Source organism: Crocuta crocuta, unplaced genomic scaffold, assembly GCF_008692635.1.
Source record: "Crocuta crocuta isolate KB4526 unplaced genomic scaffold, BGI_CrCroc_1.0 scaffold26, whole genome shotgun sequence".
Classification (NCBI taxonomy): domain Eukaryota; kingdom Metazoa; phylum Chordata; class Mammalia; order Carnivora; family Hyaenidae; genus Crocuta; species Crocuta crocuta.
The window spans coordinates 4500283-4518803 of NW_027532249.1; the positions used below are offsets into that span (position 1 = coordinate 4500283).

The 18521-nt window shown below is 42.6% G+C and overlaps 1 protein-coding gene across 1 annotated transcript in view; it reads right to left on the bottom strand.

Moving 5' to 3' along the window:
* Positions 1–14: 14 nt before the first annotated feature.
* RAB12 (RAB12, member RAS oncogene family) overlaps positions 15–18521 on the bottom strand; it is a 42950-nt gene continuing 24443 nt past the window's right edge. Inside the window, exons 3-7 of the mRNA XM_077778266.1 lie at positions 14179–14239; positions 4668–4806; positions 3358–3447; positions 2658–2762; positions 15–1258 (exon numbers count right to left, since the gene is read on the bottom strand). Of these exons, the coding sequence (XP_077634392.1) occupies positions 1145–1258; positions 2658–2762; positions 3358–3447; positions 4668–4806; positions 14179–14239 (509 nt within the window). The 3' untranslated portion in view covers positions 15–1144. The remainder of the gene's footprint in view (positions 1259–2657; positions 2763–3357; positions 3448–4667; positions 4807–14178; positions 14240–18521) is intronic.

Genomic DNA, 18521 nt, shown 5'->3' on the forward strand with positions numbered 1-18521 from the left:
TGGCAACTCGCCTGTCATTCATAAATACAAAATTTTATTTGCACTTCATTAGTGTAGAAAGACCACAATGCTTTTCATATCACAACACTCAAGACACGCCAAGTTATTCAAATACATAATTACTTATTTACCTTGACTAAACAAAACAGTGCAGTTTAATAAAAGATATACCAAAGATAGAGTTCACAAATTCATTATCAGACCAAAAAAAAAAAAAAAAGAAAGAAAGAAAGAAAAGGAAAAAAAAGAAACACAGTCTAGGCTTAATAGGAATAAGCTTCACCGTAAAGGGGAGAAGTTTTTATCATTACAAAGGTATAGAATGTTTAGGTAAATACATGTATGTTCTTTGATATAGTAAAATGCATTTCTTTAAAATTCCTTTAAACAGGATTTGTTTAGGACAGCAGCGTTGGTTTAAAATTTTCTCCTATAGTTTCAAAAACACTTCTTTCTTTATTGGATCTTTGTAGTTCTTAAAAGCACAAGGCATGTCCATTGGAATACCATGAGAGAACCTCTGAGGCCGCGGGGCCAAGTCGACCCCCTACCCTCTAACCAGTAATACTCTACCGTGACGTAACGTTAATAAATAACCTTCCATGACGGCTAGGAGCGGGACTTTGCTTGTGGCAGAAACACTCCCATACTTCAAAGATGCTACGGAGGGCTGGGGGAAATGTCTTGTAAATAAAGACAAAGCACTTAAGATAGCCTTTTCTTTCCCCAAAAAGTCTTTAGTTTTGCAAATTTTCTTTAAAACAGTAAGCAAAGCACCACTTTCTTTCTTCTAATCAGAATGTCTTCTGTCCTCATAATATAATTAACGAGGACAATTATATTATTTATTTCAAGAAACATCCTACCTTTCATTTCTCCCACTCTTCATATTAGAAGTACTATGTTTCCCAGTGTATGTACACTAGACGCTGGGGTAATGAAGGAAATATAATAATTTGGAGGGAAATATGGAATTTATAACCAAAACTTACCCAGGATTGCATATTTGCATATTTACAAGTTAGTGTGTAGCTCTGACTTGGATTACAAAGTGCGAAAGGAAATTGTCAAAATGATTGTAGTGCAGAAGAGAACGTTTTCCCCTTTCCAGGAATCATTTCCACTTTGTCTCCAAAGTAGCAAATCAACAGCATCGAACGTGTGGTCGAGGTGGAGGCAGTTCTGGCGGAATCTCAGGTTCGGGTTGTAAGGAGAGGATGCTATTGGACAGCTCATTCCTTAAAATATCCAGAGGCATCTTCAGGATAAAGAAAAAAGACAAATGTATTTAACCATGCAATGTGTTCATAAGTGCTCTGCAAATTATACAATTATGTAAGAAGACAAACTGCTTTTATTTATATTTTTAAAATTTATGTACTCTGAGAGAGAGAGAGCGAGAGAGAGCGAGGGCACACGTGCGGGCTGGGGATGGGCAGAGCCTGATGCAGGGCTCAATCTTCGAAACTGTGAGATCATGACCTGAGCCAAAATCAAGAATCAGATGTTCTACTGACTGAGCCACCCAGGTACCCTAAGAACAAAATATTTTTATGTAAAGATCTCCAATCATCAAAGTTTAATTAGATGTTCAAATATTAAGGCAAAGGGGCACCTGGGTGGCTCAGTCGGATAAGCGTCCGACTTCAGCTCAGGTCACGATCTCACGGCTTGGGAATTCGAGCCCCACTCTGGGCTCTATCCTGACAGCGTGGAGCCTGGAGCCTGCTTCGGATTCTGTGTCTCCCTCTTTTTCTGCCCTTCTCCACTCTTGCTCTGACTCTCTCTCACAAATAAACATTAAAAAAATTTTTAAAAACATATGAAGGCAAAAAGCGAAAACCAGGTTCAGGATATTTCATGTCACAGCACTAACACTGCCCAGTTTACAGCCTATCCTGTGGTAAAAGAAGCCAGATGGATCTCATAAAAATATTTTCACAGAACCTAGTAATAATGGAAATTTAATGCATTAATGCAGAAAAAATGGCTCTGCATTTGATCATGGTTTCTTTCACTAAAGAAAGAAATAACTTCTCTGGGCAATTATATAAACAATTGTTTTTATTAGAAGCTTCTGAATTCTGCTTGAACTAGCAGATTATATGTAGTAATAGCATACACTTAAGGAAAGTTTCTTACTAAACAAATTGTTGACTATAAGCCTACAAATGCTTGAAGAAACTGCTATTCAATGAAGCTATCTAGCAATTTTTCTGCAACTCAGCATCACGGAAGGCCTGAGTAATGGAATCCGGCCCCGCTGGGGTGCACAGCACTGAGGGGGAGGCGGGGCCTGGGGCTCACGGAGACGCCCGCGTGCTCCAGGAGGGCCCCACTGTCTTCCTCCAACTAAATTCTTGTGGGAAAATGGGAAAAAAAGGAAAGCAGAAGTCAGATAATCATGGCACACTGACATGCCTGCTCTGGTCACTTCACCAAACCGTATTTAGGGCTCAGCAAATCTGGACACCAGCACAGCCACGGAGAGGCCCTGGCCGGGACACCGCGGTCACCACAGCTGGATGCCTCCGTCCGAGTCAACCACCTCACGGGGCTCTTCGGCCCCCAGGTAACTACCCTACTGCCCTCTCTAAAACATCACAGAGGGAACAGAGAATTTCAGACGAAATATTTTCCTGACACAATTATCCTACCTTTTTCAGAATGTCATCAACAAGCTTCAGAAATATTTCGTCCACGTTGAAGTTGTCCTTGGCACTGGCTTCACAGAACCGCATCCCAGTTATCTGCTGTGCGAACTAAGAACACAGATTCAGTTTTCCCTGTGTGAGGTGCGGTGTAGCCTTGCATGTGGCCCGGGCCTGGGGGAAATCACAGCTTTCTGGGCTCCCCCGCTCAGGGAGAGGTAGGCCTGAGGTTTGTGAAGCCCTGCTTACGCTCAAATAGAGTTCACCGTGCGCCAAATCCCTACACGGTAAATTAACAACATGAAACAAAATCCCTGATGTGATGCTGGGGCCCTCAAGTCAAATTACTTGCCCAAGTTTCTAAAACTACAACACATCCGACATTCAAAATGTGAGCATCACCGACTCCCCCAGGAAGGTTATAATAAGAGTAGATCATGAAAGCAATTTTATGGCCTAGAAAACGTTCCTCCGTAGAAAATGCCAATATAGAGAATGATGCGGTGTATACTGATGTGGACGACCTTCTTTCCCCATTTCCAAATGCTTTCTAAAACGTCCTCTTCTTTCAATCCAAACTGAGAAGAATGTGACTGTTTTATTTCAAAATTTAAGGAAATAATTTATTTAAAGACAAAAAGTCTACCCACTGCCACACGCACAGTGTGTGCACAGTGACGTCCCTTCTGCTCCCTGCGTCTCTCACCTTTTCTCCTTGCTGCCTGCTGATTTCCCGGTCAGTTTCACAGTCCAACTTATTTCCAACCAGGAGAAGTTCTGCATCTTCTGAGGCGTACTGTGGAATTTTAAAAAAAGCTCCATTTCAAAGATGGGCACCGTCATATACTGACAGGAAATGAAGGCCAGCCTGCTATGTTGCCTCCATTATTTGCTCCCCTTCCCAAATCTCTGGGCATCTACCCCGTCCTAGGCAGGACTGACTACTCAGGTGAGGTCTAAATTAGACAGCGACAGGGTAACAGGCATTAGGAACCACGACCTTCTGAGCCTTTGACCAGTAATTTCTAAGAATCTCTTCTAAGAAAATGGTTCGCAAAACAGGCACAGTTCTGTACTTAAGATGGTCATCAACTGAAGAGAGCTCAACAAAATGGTTGGGGAATGAAAGTTAAGGTAAATTAAAAAAATGCAGCCATAAAAAAAAAAAGCTATCCATGTTTTAGAACATTAATAGGAAAGGAAGGCTGGCATGGTAGCATATTCAGCAAAATAAGAGGGCTGTAAAACTACATGGAGTACGGATCCAATTAGGTTTTTCAGAATGGCGAAACTTTTTTGAGAGAGAGAGGGAGGGAGAGAGAGCGAGCGAGCGAGCGAGCAGGGGAGAGGAGCAAAAGGGGAGAGACAGTCCTAAGCAGGCTCCATGCTCAGTGTGGAGCCCAACGTGGGGCTCGTGACCTGGGAACATGACCGGAGCCGAAATCAAGAGCGGGATGTTCAACTGACTGAGCCACCCAGGAGCCCCCAAATTATACATTTTTAAGTTTTCTTTGCTGCTTGAGTTTCCAAATTTTCTATCGTGACAAGGTATCAAACCAGGAAAAAAGTTAAGCTACATTTCTAAGTTTCCAGAAAAATAAGGTACAGTAGGATCTCTCTTCAAAAAAGACTAAACTCTCTTGAAGAACTCATTTAGTTTTGCCTATTCTAACAATTACTTGAGACAGGTTTGCAGCAAAGGCACCTGAATGGTGTGACCTTGGCCAAGTTACTCAAGGGTCTCAGTCTCCTTATCAGTGAGTGACGGATGGGTAGCAGAACAGTGCCCACCTGATGAGGTGGTGCCAAGTGAGCGCGGGAAGTACTCGAGAAACAACAGCACTTGCTCATAAAAAGGTAAATGGCAAGAGTCAAGTATGAAAGGGGGAGAGCATGAGATCTCAAGACCTCAGCAGATTCACAATCTGAGCATCTACTGGGGCCCTGAGGCTTGAGGCCACTGCCTTCCGGCGTACAGGATTAACACAGGTTCTCCGAGGAAAACGAAACACCTACCTTATCAATCATCTTCATCCATTTTGGCAAATCATCAAAAGTCTCCTTCTTAGTGATATCATAAACTAGTATGATCCCCTTGGCACTTCTGTAATAAGCTGAGGTAATGCTGTTGAATCTCTCCTGACCTGCTGTGTCCCTAAGAAATAGCAAAAATCAGCTCCCAAACAATAACCAGAGGCAGCAACTCCAGCTTCCAAAGCAAAAAGGAGGCTCTTCCCCACTCCCCTGCAGGCTGATTCCAGTCCCATCCATGCATATGCATCATTATTAATGGTGAGGAGAGGTGGTTTTTCTGAGTTAGTTAGTTACATTCAGACAAAAACATAAGTCCCAACTTCCCTCAAATCAAGATTTTAAAAATAAGAAAACAACGTGTAAAATGAAGGAAAGTGCAACACCTCTCCAAACCTTCTTGCTTTTAAAAAGTAATCTCTGTGCCCTGTGTGGGGCTCGAACTCACAACCCTAAGATCAAGAGTTGCATGCTTTACTAACTGAGCCAACCAGGTGCCCCTACGAACTCTTCTAACCAGCATCAATGGTTGTATCTGATTTTGTAGACAAAATGACCAAAAGTTTATCACTGATGAAAAATATCATAAAATCAGGGTATTTTCCTAATCCTTCTAAAGCAGAACAAGAGGTCAAGAGGGAAAGGGAGGAGACATCAAGTAGGTTTGTAATACAATAAAGTTCATTACTGTCTGCTACTTTAAAAGTTGAAAGTTGTATTTATTCTCCAGGCTGAAGTCAATCATTTGAACATAAAGGATGATGTAAGCTGACTAATAGTGTACAGCAGCTCGCTGAGACATATTTCCTCCATCTCATAAGCCAAGAAACTGCTGAAAACCATCATGTATTTATGAATGAGCTCGAAAGGCGGGGCTTCTGATCAGGAGACAAATGCCTTTAAAGATGATCTATAATTGAGCTTTTCCCAAAGAACCTGAACCCACAACATACTCCTGGGGGTCACGTGAAACAGGTGGGTCAAGGTGGACTAGGAGGGGGGCAATGCAGTGAACAAAGAAGGTTCTTCACTGCAAGGCCATTCGAGGCTTCCATGTGAGTTTCAGAGAGGTGGCGAGAAAGTGCAGATTTTCCCAAATGCAACTGATCAAAGACTACTTCCCTTGAGGTGCGCTTTGTGGAGCTGTATCCCTAAAATACTCTCTGGCAATGGCTTTGTTCAGACTGGCTTTGCCACCAAATCGGTTCACATTAGCGATGGCATTATTATGCCAAATAAACAAAAAAGCTTGTTACAAATTCACTTTCACATAAAGCAAAGCCATTTGCTTTGTTCTAGAGGATATAAGAAGCCCCCTCTGATTCTGAATGGAAGGCCTAAGAGGGCTGAGGCGGGTCTGTTTCTGTCCACCAGGGCCCAGCCAAGTGCCTGGTCCATAATGGGCCGTCAATAAGCACATGCTGAACACAAGGTTACATATTTCAAGTGTTGATGCTGATGCCAGTTCAAGGCAAAATACTTTACCTTTTGACCTAAAATGCCAAAAAATCTGGAAAATTGAACAGGATAGATGGGGACTGAATTCTTCAAGATTCCAGTAATAGGCCCTGCACCTTGAAGGTAAATGAGAAGGAACTGACTCAGATACCATTTCATTGGCGCAAGGAATCAAGGAATAAAATTTTTTCTGGAATCCTAGGCATAGAGGGGTATAATTCATATGCGTCAACAAAGAGTTAAGTCTTTCAGGGTCTGGTTTTCCCAGTCTCTCACAAGTTACAGCTTGATAAAATTAGGATTTTTAATGTTGTAAAAAATATGCGGTGCTATTTGAATACTGGTAAGAAACAGCAGCTCATTTTTTTAAAAAAGTCCAAAAAAAAACCCCACACATTTTTCTACTTTGAAATCTTTTGTTAGAACAATACAGCTACGACACATATTTAGTAATTAGATTTAAGATTTTCAAGGAACATTTTGGTAATTATACAGTTTAATAAGCCTTTATTCTACGCAACTTTAATCTGGCTATTAAGTATAACTCAGCTGACGTTAATTTCTACAGACATTGAATGAATTAAGAGTCTAGACATGGGGTTCTCAAAAACAGTGAAATGAGAGATAACAGATAAAAATAGAAAAAATTACTTTTATTTAAGGTGGTAAGAAGACTTAGCATGAAATCTACTCTCTTTTAACAGATTTTTGGGTATAAAATATAGTATTGTTATCTAAAGGCACAATGTTGTTTCTAGAAGTTTTAATAAAAAACTAATAGTTGAAGAATAGGAAGAGTAAAGGGCATTTTTGTTTTTTACCTTTTGAGCGAGAAGATGCACACATGTGGGGGGAGGGAGAGGGAGGGAAAGAGAGGGAAGGTAAGGGGGAGAAAGGGAGAGGGAAAGACAGAATGCCAAGCAGGCTCCAGGCCGAGCGTGGGGCCCAACATGGGGCTCCATCTCACGACAGTGAGATCATGACCTCAGCTGAAACTTAAGAGTTGGACGCTTCACCGACCGACCCACTTGGCCTTCCCTAAAGGGCATTTTTGATAGTTAAAAACACTTGTTGCCTGAGTGCAGTTAGGAATGTTAGAAACATTAAGAAATTAGCTGTCTCTGCTGGCTTTAAGTCAGACACAAAAAAGAGGACAGACCTCAAAATGAAAAATCCAAGGCAATCATTCTAACACAAAGAAATGAACCAGTAAGTCCGTTTACAAAAACCCCAATGAGGAAACATTAGTTTACCACTCCCACTGAACATCATTACTTAAATTCCATCTTTTTTGTGCCTGGCTCTGAATGCTTGAGGTAGAAAAGCACCTACTTTTCAGAGACTATTCCATATTCCAAAATATGTGGGTTGTACAAATTTGTTTTCTTTCCCTCTCAAGCTCCTTTGCTTATTTCCCCTACTAAATTAACCGTACCACATATGGTCACAGAATGGGGAAATGAAATGCCAATGCAGTTCGACAAGCATTTATTACATACCCACTCTGTACCAGTACCATAAAAATCCCACAAGTTCCTGCTTCTCAAAAACTTAGACGCTAATAAGACACCAATGCAGTGACCAGGCTTTTATCTTTCTGTGAAGATGGAGAATCCTACTATTTCCCCTCTTTATCTCCATAAATCTGAGCTTTCATTGTAACAATAAAGAGCTGATTTCTTGAGGTTTCCAGTGTCTTACTGCAGGGTAAACTGTCACTTGCTGCAGCTGGGATAGGAGGTGATCACTCCCCTCTCTGCTTTTGGTGCAAATTGAAAAATTCCTGCAATTCTGTTTCCCCAGTTTCGTAGTACAACCCTGCTTTGAAAATGCAAAGATGCTGACTTGTTGTATTTAATATATCCACTGAAAGATGTAATTATGAGTTTGAAGGGCAGGGTCCTGCAATGTGCATGAAATGTCCCACTTCTTCCAAGCAGACGATGAAAAACGAGCCTGATGTTGACCTAGGAATGCTGGCATGACAGAAGGGTATGACTCATTTTAATTCTATGTTTGCTTAAAGGTAGGAGACAAATGTCATAGTTCCACAGTCCATTTCAACATGAGAACTCTAAGTCCCCGGGTATGATCTTCGGGATGGCATTCGGCATTCCAATGTAAATTCATGAACCTGTATTCTAGTGGACACACTTGATTTCAGCTACACTTACAGAAAGGTCTTTTACACACACATGAAGAAACACTTTAAATAGAGACATGAGGAAATTGTCCTTTTCCTGACCATCAAAGAACTGAAAAATGTGGCCATGACATAAAAATGTAGCACACAAGTGTGACAATGCCATCTGTAGGTCTTGGTAACTTAAACTTTCAGGGATCTACGCTTAATATTTTCTCAGATGGAAATCATCAAGAAAAAATGCATTTCTTCTAATCAGAACTCTATGAAAACTGACTGGGAATGTCCATGGACTGACATTCTAGAAAATCAGAGCACAGCTATTATTAGCAGAGCACAGGCTACCGAGGCTCTTTGAAGACCCCTCTCCAACTCCACCGGCTCCTCTTGGGCCCTCAACTGTGACAGTGAAGTGGTGACAGCAGGCCCGTGACAAGGCAGACGCGACAGCAAGAGCACAGGCACTGCCTCTAACTCTGAAATAACTTGTGTGTTACTTTAAATAGTGACCCGTGACTCTGATACTTCCTATCTGTCCACTGCGTCACAATAGTGAAGGAAATGCTTAATCCTTTACGTAGAACACTTCAGAAGAAGACAATCTTACTTTGTATGTTGCATGATTAACAAGTGGCAGGCTTTCTGTGGATATGGTACTCACTGCTGAAAACCCCTTTGGGAAAAGAGAAGCCCTCCTTCCTCACTGGGATATTCCCTGTGTGAAACTTGTAATCAACCTTTAAATACATTCACTGAACCTCATTTTCCTCCCTCAGTTATATTCTTTGAAAGAGTCAAGGAGAAGCAGAGGAGAAACAGGGGAATGTGTTTCCATCCGAGAGAAATGTGCTTTCCGGGTGTCCTGTGCATTTCCTGAACTGCACCCTCTCGCTATTCCTCTCAGGGTGGGGTGCGTAAGGTGAGGCCCTCTCAGATCAGATTCAAAGGTGCTGTGGTGAGATTCCAGAAGTACCCAATGTCAGCAAGAACACAGTCTTAGTGGACTGAGTTCCAGGGAGGCACATCTGGACATATTTTTCATAGGTCAGATTACTACAGCCTGAGATGAAAACTGAAATATTAATACAGTAATTTAGGCATGTCTTTTTAGACAGGCCACGAGGTCATCACTTAGACACTGCTGTCATCCAGGAAGCAAGCTTCAGACATTCCAATATTAGCTGTCGAAGCCTTTGTTCAGGAGTCTCCTTCAACAAGCATCTCCCCAACATGTGCTAGGTAGAGAGGTAAACATACTCTGGATGAATTTGCTTTTGTTTTGTTTTAAACTAGGATTCATGCCCACCCCCAGCTTGGCTTGAATTCGTCACCCTGAGATCAAGACCTGAGCTGAGATCAAGATTCAGAGCTTAACTGACTTAGCCACCCAGGCGCCCCTGGATGATCCTTTTAAAAACAGTCTTTACTTTAGAGAGCTTACAATAAGAAACAACAGCACGAGTGTAAGATCCTTTGTTATCCCAGAGCTCAAAAAAATGGGCAGCAACCAACAAAGTCTGTGGACTTTCCAATCAAGGGCTAATAAAATATATCCACATTTTTTGTCATCAAGCATTTAGGCAAGACTGTTAATGTTTCATAATCAAGCCAATAACCCCCAAACCCAAACCAGCCTTGAAGTGGGGGAGAGTCGCAGGCAACCAAACAGAGACATTACCTGGGACGCCTCCCGGAGGCCGCAACACAGGGCACAGGTGAAGGATGAAGGCATGGCACTAACACTCAAGCATTAGGTGACCGATGATGCCACAGATGAGGCAGCAAGTAACGCAGATGAAAGCAAACACACACATGGTGGACAAACACTCAGAGCTGAGCGGACCTGCAGAGGAGTTAGTAGGCTGAGTACACGGCAGCTGATGTTAAACACACGAGGGCGGCCTCCGAGCCCCTCAGCGGTGCCACGTTTCAGCCACCACCAGACGCGCGCCACACCCCACAGTCGGCCTTCCGGGAGCCCCCAGAGAGCTCCCGGTGCCGCACGGCTGCGACACGGCGGGCTCGGTTGTTTAGACGTGGCACCGTGAGAAAGGGGCTTCTCTCCAGAAAGTGGCTCAGGATTCACACCCAGCCGGACCCTGTGGGGCTGACGTCACATGCTGCTAGCCATGCGTCCAGGGGAGAAAGTGGGGAGCAAGCGTGTCACAGAGCGGTCCCAGGGACAGCCCCCGAGCGGCCTGGGGGAGGGGAGGAATTGGCCTTGAAAACTGCACGCTTCTGGTTAGGGGCGCGCTGGACTTGCCTTGCGTGCTATCAACTGGTGACCGCAAAAACGTGAAGACACGCATTTGAGCAATCATCTTAGTGATGACAGTTTTGCTACTATGTCAAATGATTTGAAAAGAGGCATCGAGGCTCCAATCATTAAAGTTAGCAGTATTCTTTCACTGCTCCCCATGTGCAAATGAAATATGAAATGGGTAGACTTTTCTAAATTTCCTCACTGTTCATTTTATTTAAAGATGAGCAAAGGAGAGGAAAAGTAGGAGAGACAAGCCAGCTTGAACAGTTAATTTTATTAGACAGGCGTACGGACTGAACACACATGGCATTACTGGGTGCAGATCCCCACTTACCAGATCTGTAATCGGATTTTCTTTCCTCTTAGCTCTACAGTTTTGATTTTAAAGTCAACACCTGTAAATATAAATAAATAAGTAAGTAAAACATGAAGGTGAAACAAAAAATAAAATGCAGTTTGCCATAAAAAAAGAATCCTATGTGTACATTTTGTATCATTATCAGTAAGACAAAAAAACCTGGTGTCACTAACTCCCAAAAGGAAAAGCAGAAGTCCACCAATGCCTCTAACGCTCAGCCTATACCTCTACATACAAGTGTACAAAGTCAACTTATGTTTTATACTGATCCAGCTAGTAGCATTTGCTAATCACAATGTGATTTATTGCTATCACAGTTTAGCATAAAAACCATTTTAAAATTAGCAATTACATTAACAATTGGATGGCTTTAAACAATGATATGTTGGGGAGAATTTTTACAGGGAACGCTGGAAACTTAATCTTGATTTCCAACAGCCTTAGTCTGAACTTAGAAATTACTGTACTAAATAAACTCCGTAGCATTCACGAAGAATTTAGTTAATATGTAAACGTGTCTTCTTTATTACATTGTCAATAGTGTGGAACAGGAGCTATTTTTAAAAAACTTATACAGGTTAACATACTCAATTTTAATTTTTATTCATTTTAATTCTGAGCAAACCATCATGTTATCACTCACTATCCTTTCCTAATTCAGCCCTTAAAGCTTCAGCTATTTTTTTTAAGCCAAATTTTCACTTGTATATGTTACCTTATAGGGTCTCAGTTACAGAAAACTTGTGCATTTCCAAACAATGTTTCTTTACACACTTTTTGTAACTAAGAAAACAAATCAAAAGGATGCTAACTAAATTGGAGAGTTAGAAACACTCTCTATGGGAACCACTTCCTGCCTGCTTCTTAGGACCCAGCATCCCAGTGGGGTCAGGCCTCTCTCCAGCAGGGGCCCATGTTCCCCAGTGAGTGCTACGCCCCAGCATAGGAGGTGAGGACCCTCCTTACTCCCAGGCTCTCCATCTCTGGGATCTGATGCAGCACTGCAAAGTCAGATGATGTTCTCAAGGTGAAGCGAAAGACATGTGACTGACTTTTATAATTAGCAACACACTGCAGACACCAGTGCAATACGAACATGTTTACAACGCAGGGTGGGGTAGGGGGTGGGGCACCAGCCCTCGGTCTGTACAACAAAGAGAAGTTGCAGGAATATAAACTGTCACAAGAGAACAAAGCTAGAGAAATACTCTACATTTCAATTCTTAATCTCTTACACCAGACATAATTTCAAATGTCACCGAGCGAAAGCTGGTTAATTCAATTTCACTTTCAGTTCTGGAACTGATTTGCTCTTCAAAGTCCAATGACACTCTAAACCAGCCTTGAAACAGAAAGCATGTTTGTGCATTACCAATATCCTCAGAGTTCCTGAATGACTCAACCACAGGGAAGAATGTAACTTAAAGTGATATTCTACAAGGCACAAAAAACCGCCTGGAGATATTTGCTAAGTTCTGACTTTAAACAGACACAGCTTAAAGACAAAACACCAGTCCTCCTGATATTAGCTGAAGTTAGGGCCTCCCCACGCTGCTCTGTGACGGCAAACTACAAATCAAATTCATATTTTTGTCATGACTAGCATTCTATTTTACTTGTTTCCAGTTTGAGGTTGTTATTTATTTTTTTAAAGTTTCAGCTAAGGGGACGGTAACTTTTGTGAAACCTGCTACTTTATTAAGAAGAATTGGCAGATGATACTTTTGTGAGCTCTGCTTCACATCAACTAAAAGAATCCCTTCAAACAGCCAGAACCAATAATTTTTGTTTTGATTAGGCTGTTTTCGCTTAAGAATTATTCTGAGCCCGAATGTCAGAAGCTCTTTTTCTACCTACTTGAACAATTTATGCAACTTTAACACCCCTACACCAGGACTCTTTTGTAACCACAAAGTCGAATGAATAAGGGTAAAATCTAAGGCTGTTAGTGTTCAAAATCAGGACATAAGTGGTAATGTTATCACCATGTGATTATAAATGGGTTACTAATTTAAACAGGACAACAAAACAAAGATGACCCCGCAGTGAATAGGATTAGGAGTCTGTTGAGCCAAGACGACTATCTAGTTTCTGGTGCCTGGCTGGATCAGCTGGTTGAGCGTCTGACTTCAGCTCAGGTCATGATCTCACAGTTCATGGGTTAGAGCCCCGTGTCGGGCTCTGTGCTGACAGCTCAGAGCATGGAGACTGCTTGGGATTCTGTGTCTCCCTCTCTCTCTGCCCGTCCCCTGCTCGTGCTTGGTCTCTCTCTGTCTCTCAAAAAAAAAAAAAAAANCAAACCCAAACCAGCCTTGAAGTGGGGGAGAGTCGCAGGCAACCAAACAGAGACATTACCTGGGACGCCTCCCGGAGGCCGCAACACAGGGCACAGGTGAAGGATGAAGGCATGGCACTAACACTCAAGCATTAGGTGACCGATGATGCCACAGATGAGGCAGCAAGTAACGCAGATGAAAGCAAACACACACATGGTGGACAAACACTCAGAGCTGAGCGGACCTGCAGAGGAGTTAGTAGGCTGAGTACACGGCAGCTGATGTTAAACACACGAGGGCGGCCTCCGAGCCCCTCAGCGGTGCCACGTTTCAGCCACCACCAGACGCGCGCCACACCCCACAGTCGGCCTTCCGGGAGCCCCCAGAGAGCTCCCGGTGCCGCACGGCTGCGACACGGCGGGCTCGGTTGTTTAGACGTGGCACCGTGAGAAAGGGGCTTCTCTCCAGAAAGTGGCTCAGGATTCACACCCAGCCGGACCCTGTGGGGCTGACGTCACATGCTGCTAGCCATGCGTCCAGGGGAGAAAGTGGGGAGCAAGCGTGTCACAGAGCGGTCCCAGGGACAGCCCCCGAGCGGCCTGGGGGAGGGGAGGAATTGGCCTTGAAAACTGCACGCTTCTAGTTAGGGGCGCGCTGGACTTGCCTTGCGTGCTATCAACTGGTGACCGCAAAAACGTGAAGACACGCATTTGAGCAATCATCTTAGTGATGACAGTTTTGCTACTATGTCAAATGATTTGAAAAGAGGCATCGAGGCTCCAATCATTAAAGTTAGCAGTATTCTTTCACTGCTCCCCATGTGCAAATGAAATATGAAATGGGTAGACTTTTCTAAATTTCCTCACTGTTCATTTTATTTAAAGATGAGCAAAGGAGAGGAAAAGTAGGAGAGACAAGCCAGCTTGAACAGTTAATTTTATTAGACAGGCGTACGGACTGAACACACATGGCATTACTGGGTGCAGATCCCCACTTACCAGATCTGTAATCGGATTTTCTTTCCTCTTAGCTCTACAGTTTTGATTTTAAAGTCAACACCTGTAAATATAAATAAATAAGTAAGTAAAACATGAAGGTGAAACAAAAAATAAAATGCAGTTTGCCATAAAAAAAGAATCCTATGTGTACATTTTGTATCATTATCAGTAAGACAAAAAAACCTGGTGTCACTAACTCCCAAAAGGAAAAGCAGAAGTCCACCAATGCCTCTAACGCTCAGCCTATACCTCTACATACAAGTGTACAAAGTCAACTTATGTTTTATACTGATCCAGCTAGTAGCATTTGCTAATCACAATGTGATTTATTGCTATCACAGTTTAGCATAAAAACCATTTTAAAATTAGCAATTACATTAACAATTGGATGGCTTTAAACAATGATATGTTGGGGAGAATTTTTACAGGGAACGCTGGAAACTTAATCTTGATTTCCAACAGCCTTAGTCTGAACTTAGAAATTACTGTACTAAATAAACTCCGTAGCATTCACGAAGAATTTAGTTAATATGTAAACGTGTCTTCTTTATTACATTGTCAATAGTGTGGAACAGGAGCTATTTTTAAAAAACTTATACAGGTTAACATACTCAATTTTAATTTTTATTCATTTTAATTCTGAGCAAACCATCATGTTATCACTCACTATCCTTTCCTAATTCAGCCCTTAAAGCTTCAGCTATTTTTTTTAAGCCAAATTTTCACTTGTATATGTTACCTTATAGGGTCTCAGTTACAGAAAACTTGTGCATTTCCAAACAATGTTTCTTTACACACTTTTTGTAACTAAGAAAACAAATCAAAAGGATGCTAACTAAATTGGAGAGTTAGAAACACTCTCTATGGGAACCACTTCCTGCCTGCTTCTTAGGACCCAGCATCCCAGTGGGGTCAGGCCTCTCTCCAGCAGGGGCCCATGTTCCCCAGTGAGTGCTACGCCCCAGCATAGGAGGTGAGGACCCTCCTTACTCCCAGGCTCTCCATCTCTGGGATCTGATGCAGCACTGCAAAGTCAGATGATGTTCTCAAGGTGAAGCGAAAGACATGTGACTGACTTTTATAATTAGCAACACACTGCAGACACCAGTGCAATACGAACATGTTTACAACGCAGGGTGGGGTAGGGGGTGGGGCACCAGCCCTCGGTCTGTACAACAAAGAGAAGTTGCAGGAATATAAACTGTCACAAGAGAACAAAGCTAGAGAAATACTCTACATTTCAATTCTTAATCTCTTACACCAGACATAATTTCAAATGTCACCGAGCGAAAGCTGGTTAATTCAATTTCACTTTCAGTTCTGGAACTGATTTGCTCTTCAAAGTCCAATGACACTCTAAACCAGCCTTGAAACAGAAAGCATGTTTGTGCATTACCAATATCCTCAGAGTTCCTGAATGACTCAACCACAGGGAAGAATGTAACTTAAAGTGATATTCTACAAGGCACAAAAAACCGCCTGGAGATATTTGCTAAGTTCTGACTTTAAACAGACACAGCTTAAAGACAAAACACCAGTCCTCCTGATATTAGCTGAAGTTAGGGCCTCCCCACGCTGCTCTGTGACGGCAAACTACAAATCAAATTCATATTTTTGTCATGACTAGCATTCTATTTTACTTGTTTCCAGTTTGAGGTTGTTATTTATTTTTTTAAAGTTTCAGCTAAGGGGACGGTAACTTTTGTGAAACCTGCTACTTTATTAAGAAGAATTGGCAGATGATACTTTTGTGAGCTCTGCTTCACATCAACTAAAAGAATCCCTTCAAACAGCCAGAACCAATAATTTTTGTTTTGATTAGGCTGTTTTCGCTTAAGAATTATTCTGAGCCCGAATGTCAGAAGCTCTTTTTCTACCTACTTGAACAATTTATGCAACTTTAACACCCCTACACCAGGACTCTTTTGTAACCACAAAGTCGAATGAATAAGGGTAAAATCTAAGGCTGTTAGTGTTCAAAATCAGGACATAAGTGGTAATGTTATCACCATGTGATTATAAATGGGTTACTAATTTAAACAGGACAACAAAACAAAGATGACCCCGCAGTGAATAGGATTGAGTCTGTTGAGCCAAGACGACTATCTAGTTTCTGGTGCCTGGCTGGATCAGCTGGTTGAGCGTCTGACTTCAGCTCAGGTCATGATCTCACAGTTCATGGGTTAGAGCCCCGTGTCGGGCTCTGTGCTGACAGCTCAGAGCATGGAGACTGCTTGGGATTCTGTGTCTCCCTCTCTCTCTGCCCGTCCCCTGCTCGTGCTTTCTCTTTCTCTCTCTCTCAAAATAAATAAATAAACTTTAAAAATTTCAAATAAAGACTTGTCAGCACAGGAGCAAGCTTATGCTTTATGCACCGATAGCACAGATATCTTTATGATCAGAAACATAACCCCACAGCTCACTTGGGGGAAAATGGATTCATACTACCTGGCCAGAGTCATTCTAATTGGAGCAGCTCGTATTTTATTTGTNATGGTTTGCCTCTCTCCCTTCCCCCACCATTTCTCCCCTTCTTCTCCCCCATGGTCCTCCGTCAAGTTCCTCCTAATCCTCCTATACGTGCAAACATATGATATTTGTCCTTTTCTGCCTGACTTATTTCGCTCAGCATAACACCCTCAAGGTCCATCCATGTTGCTACACATGGCCAGATTTCATTGTTCCTCATTGCCATGTAGTATTCCATTGTGTAGATAAACCTCCAGTGAGTTGCTTAATGACAACTTCACTAACAGAAAAATACCCAGTCTAAATCTAAAACCTCATTAAAATAGCCCTCTCTCTTAAATGCAATATCCTTTACCACATTTAACAGGCATTCGGTAGCTTGTAACAACTGGAAACTTGCTCTAACTTACGGTTTGAAAACACATACTTGTATCAGAGTATACAACCATTTCTAAAAACCTTGCATCAAGTCAAAAATCTCTTAAGGTCGTCTATCTTAAAAATATGCATGTCACAAAAATGATAATGATCCTTCATAGAAGATATTAGGTCATCAATAGTCTCAGACACTCAGTGAATTCCTTTTAGGAAAAGTCAGCACAGAGCTAGCCCTGAGAAGGAGCTCCAGGGACCAATGTTTATGCACAGGTAAGGGACAAAAAAAATGGCATCTCCATCTCCAGCCCTTGCTGAAAACCCAGTTTCCTACAGGTAACCTGACTATGAGGGGAAGCCATCAGCTCTACCATCAGTTGATGGGAACAGTCTCTGCCCTCAAAGGGCTTAGTCATACTGACCTAAATCAACACCCCATGCAGTTGGCAAGAAGTGCCTTCCTCTGCTATTCTCTCTTCTTAGAGCACCTCCCTGTCTGTCCAGAAACCTTTTACGTCCCAGGCGATTCCCCATCTGAACCCGGCTGCCTGCCCCACGTCCCAGCTGTGTGCAGTGTTCTTGGACCTGAACTTTCTCCTGGCCCTTATCACATCATTCCTTCTTTGTTGCCTGGTGTCTCCCTGAGGGCACAGTCCTGCCTGCCTCCCCACAGCCTAGGACACGGCCTGCCAGACAACAGCAACGGGATAAATCTGATGAATGAAAGGCAACCCTCTTTTTATCAAATGCTGGATATGCAAGGAGAAATGCTGACTACTTTTAGAAAAATTAAGGATATTCAGGACTGGTTAATAAAAACCAAACAATAAAACTCACACGAAACACTTTAGGAGAGGCAGATGTTCTGAGTGTCTGGTGGCTAGCACAGAGGTCATCCAGAAACCGAGTATTTCATTTCTCCTACATTCCTACTGTTGATGGTAAATCCTTAAAAGATTGGGCAGTCCCGATATGCTCATAACTTCTCCCTCCATACACCCATCCCAGGGGGTTATTATGCTAACAGTGGATCCAGTCACTTAGACGTAAGTGGTCCACTAAGTGAATTATTCTAGCAAAGGGAGCTTACTTTTTTTTAAGCTTCCTAATGCTATGAAACTCTTTCTAAAAATATTTTAACCAGGGATGCCTGGATGGCTGTCAGTGGAGTGTCCAACTTCAGCTCAGGTCGTGATCTCGCAGTTCGTCGGTTCAAGCCCCACGTCAGGCTCTGTGCTGACAGCTCAGGGCCTGGAGCCTGCTTTAGATTCTGTGTTTTCCTTCTCTCTCTGCCCCTCCCCTGCTCATGTTCTGTCTCTCTTGCTCTCAAAAATAAATAGACATTTAAAAATGTTTTTAAGGGACGCCTGGGTGGCTTAGTTGGTTAAGCGTCCGACTTTCGCTTAGGTCATGATCTCGCGGTTTGTGGGTTCGAGCCCCGCGTCAGGTTCTGTGCTGACTGCCAGCTCAGAGCCTGGAGCCTATTTCAGAGTCTGTAT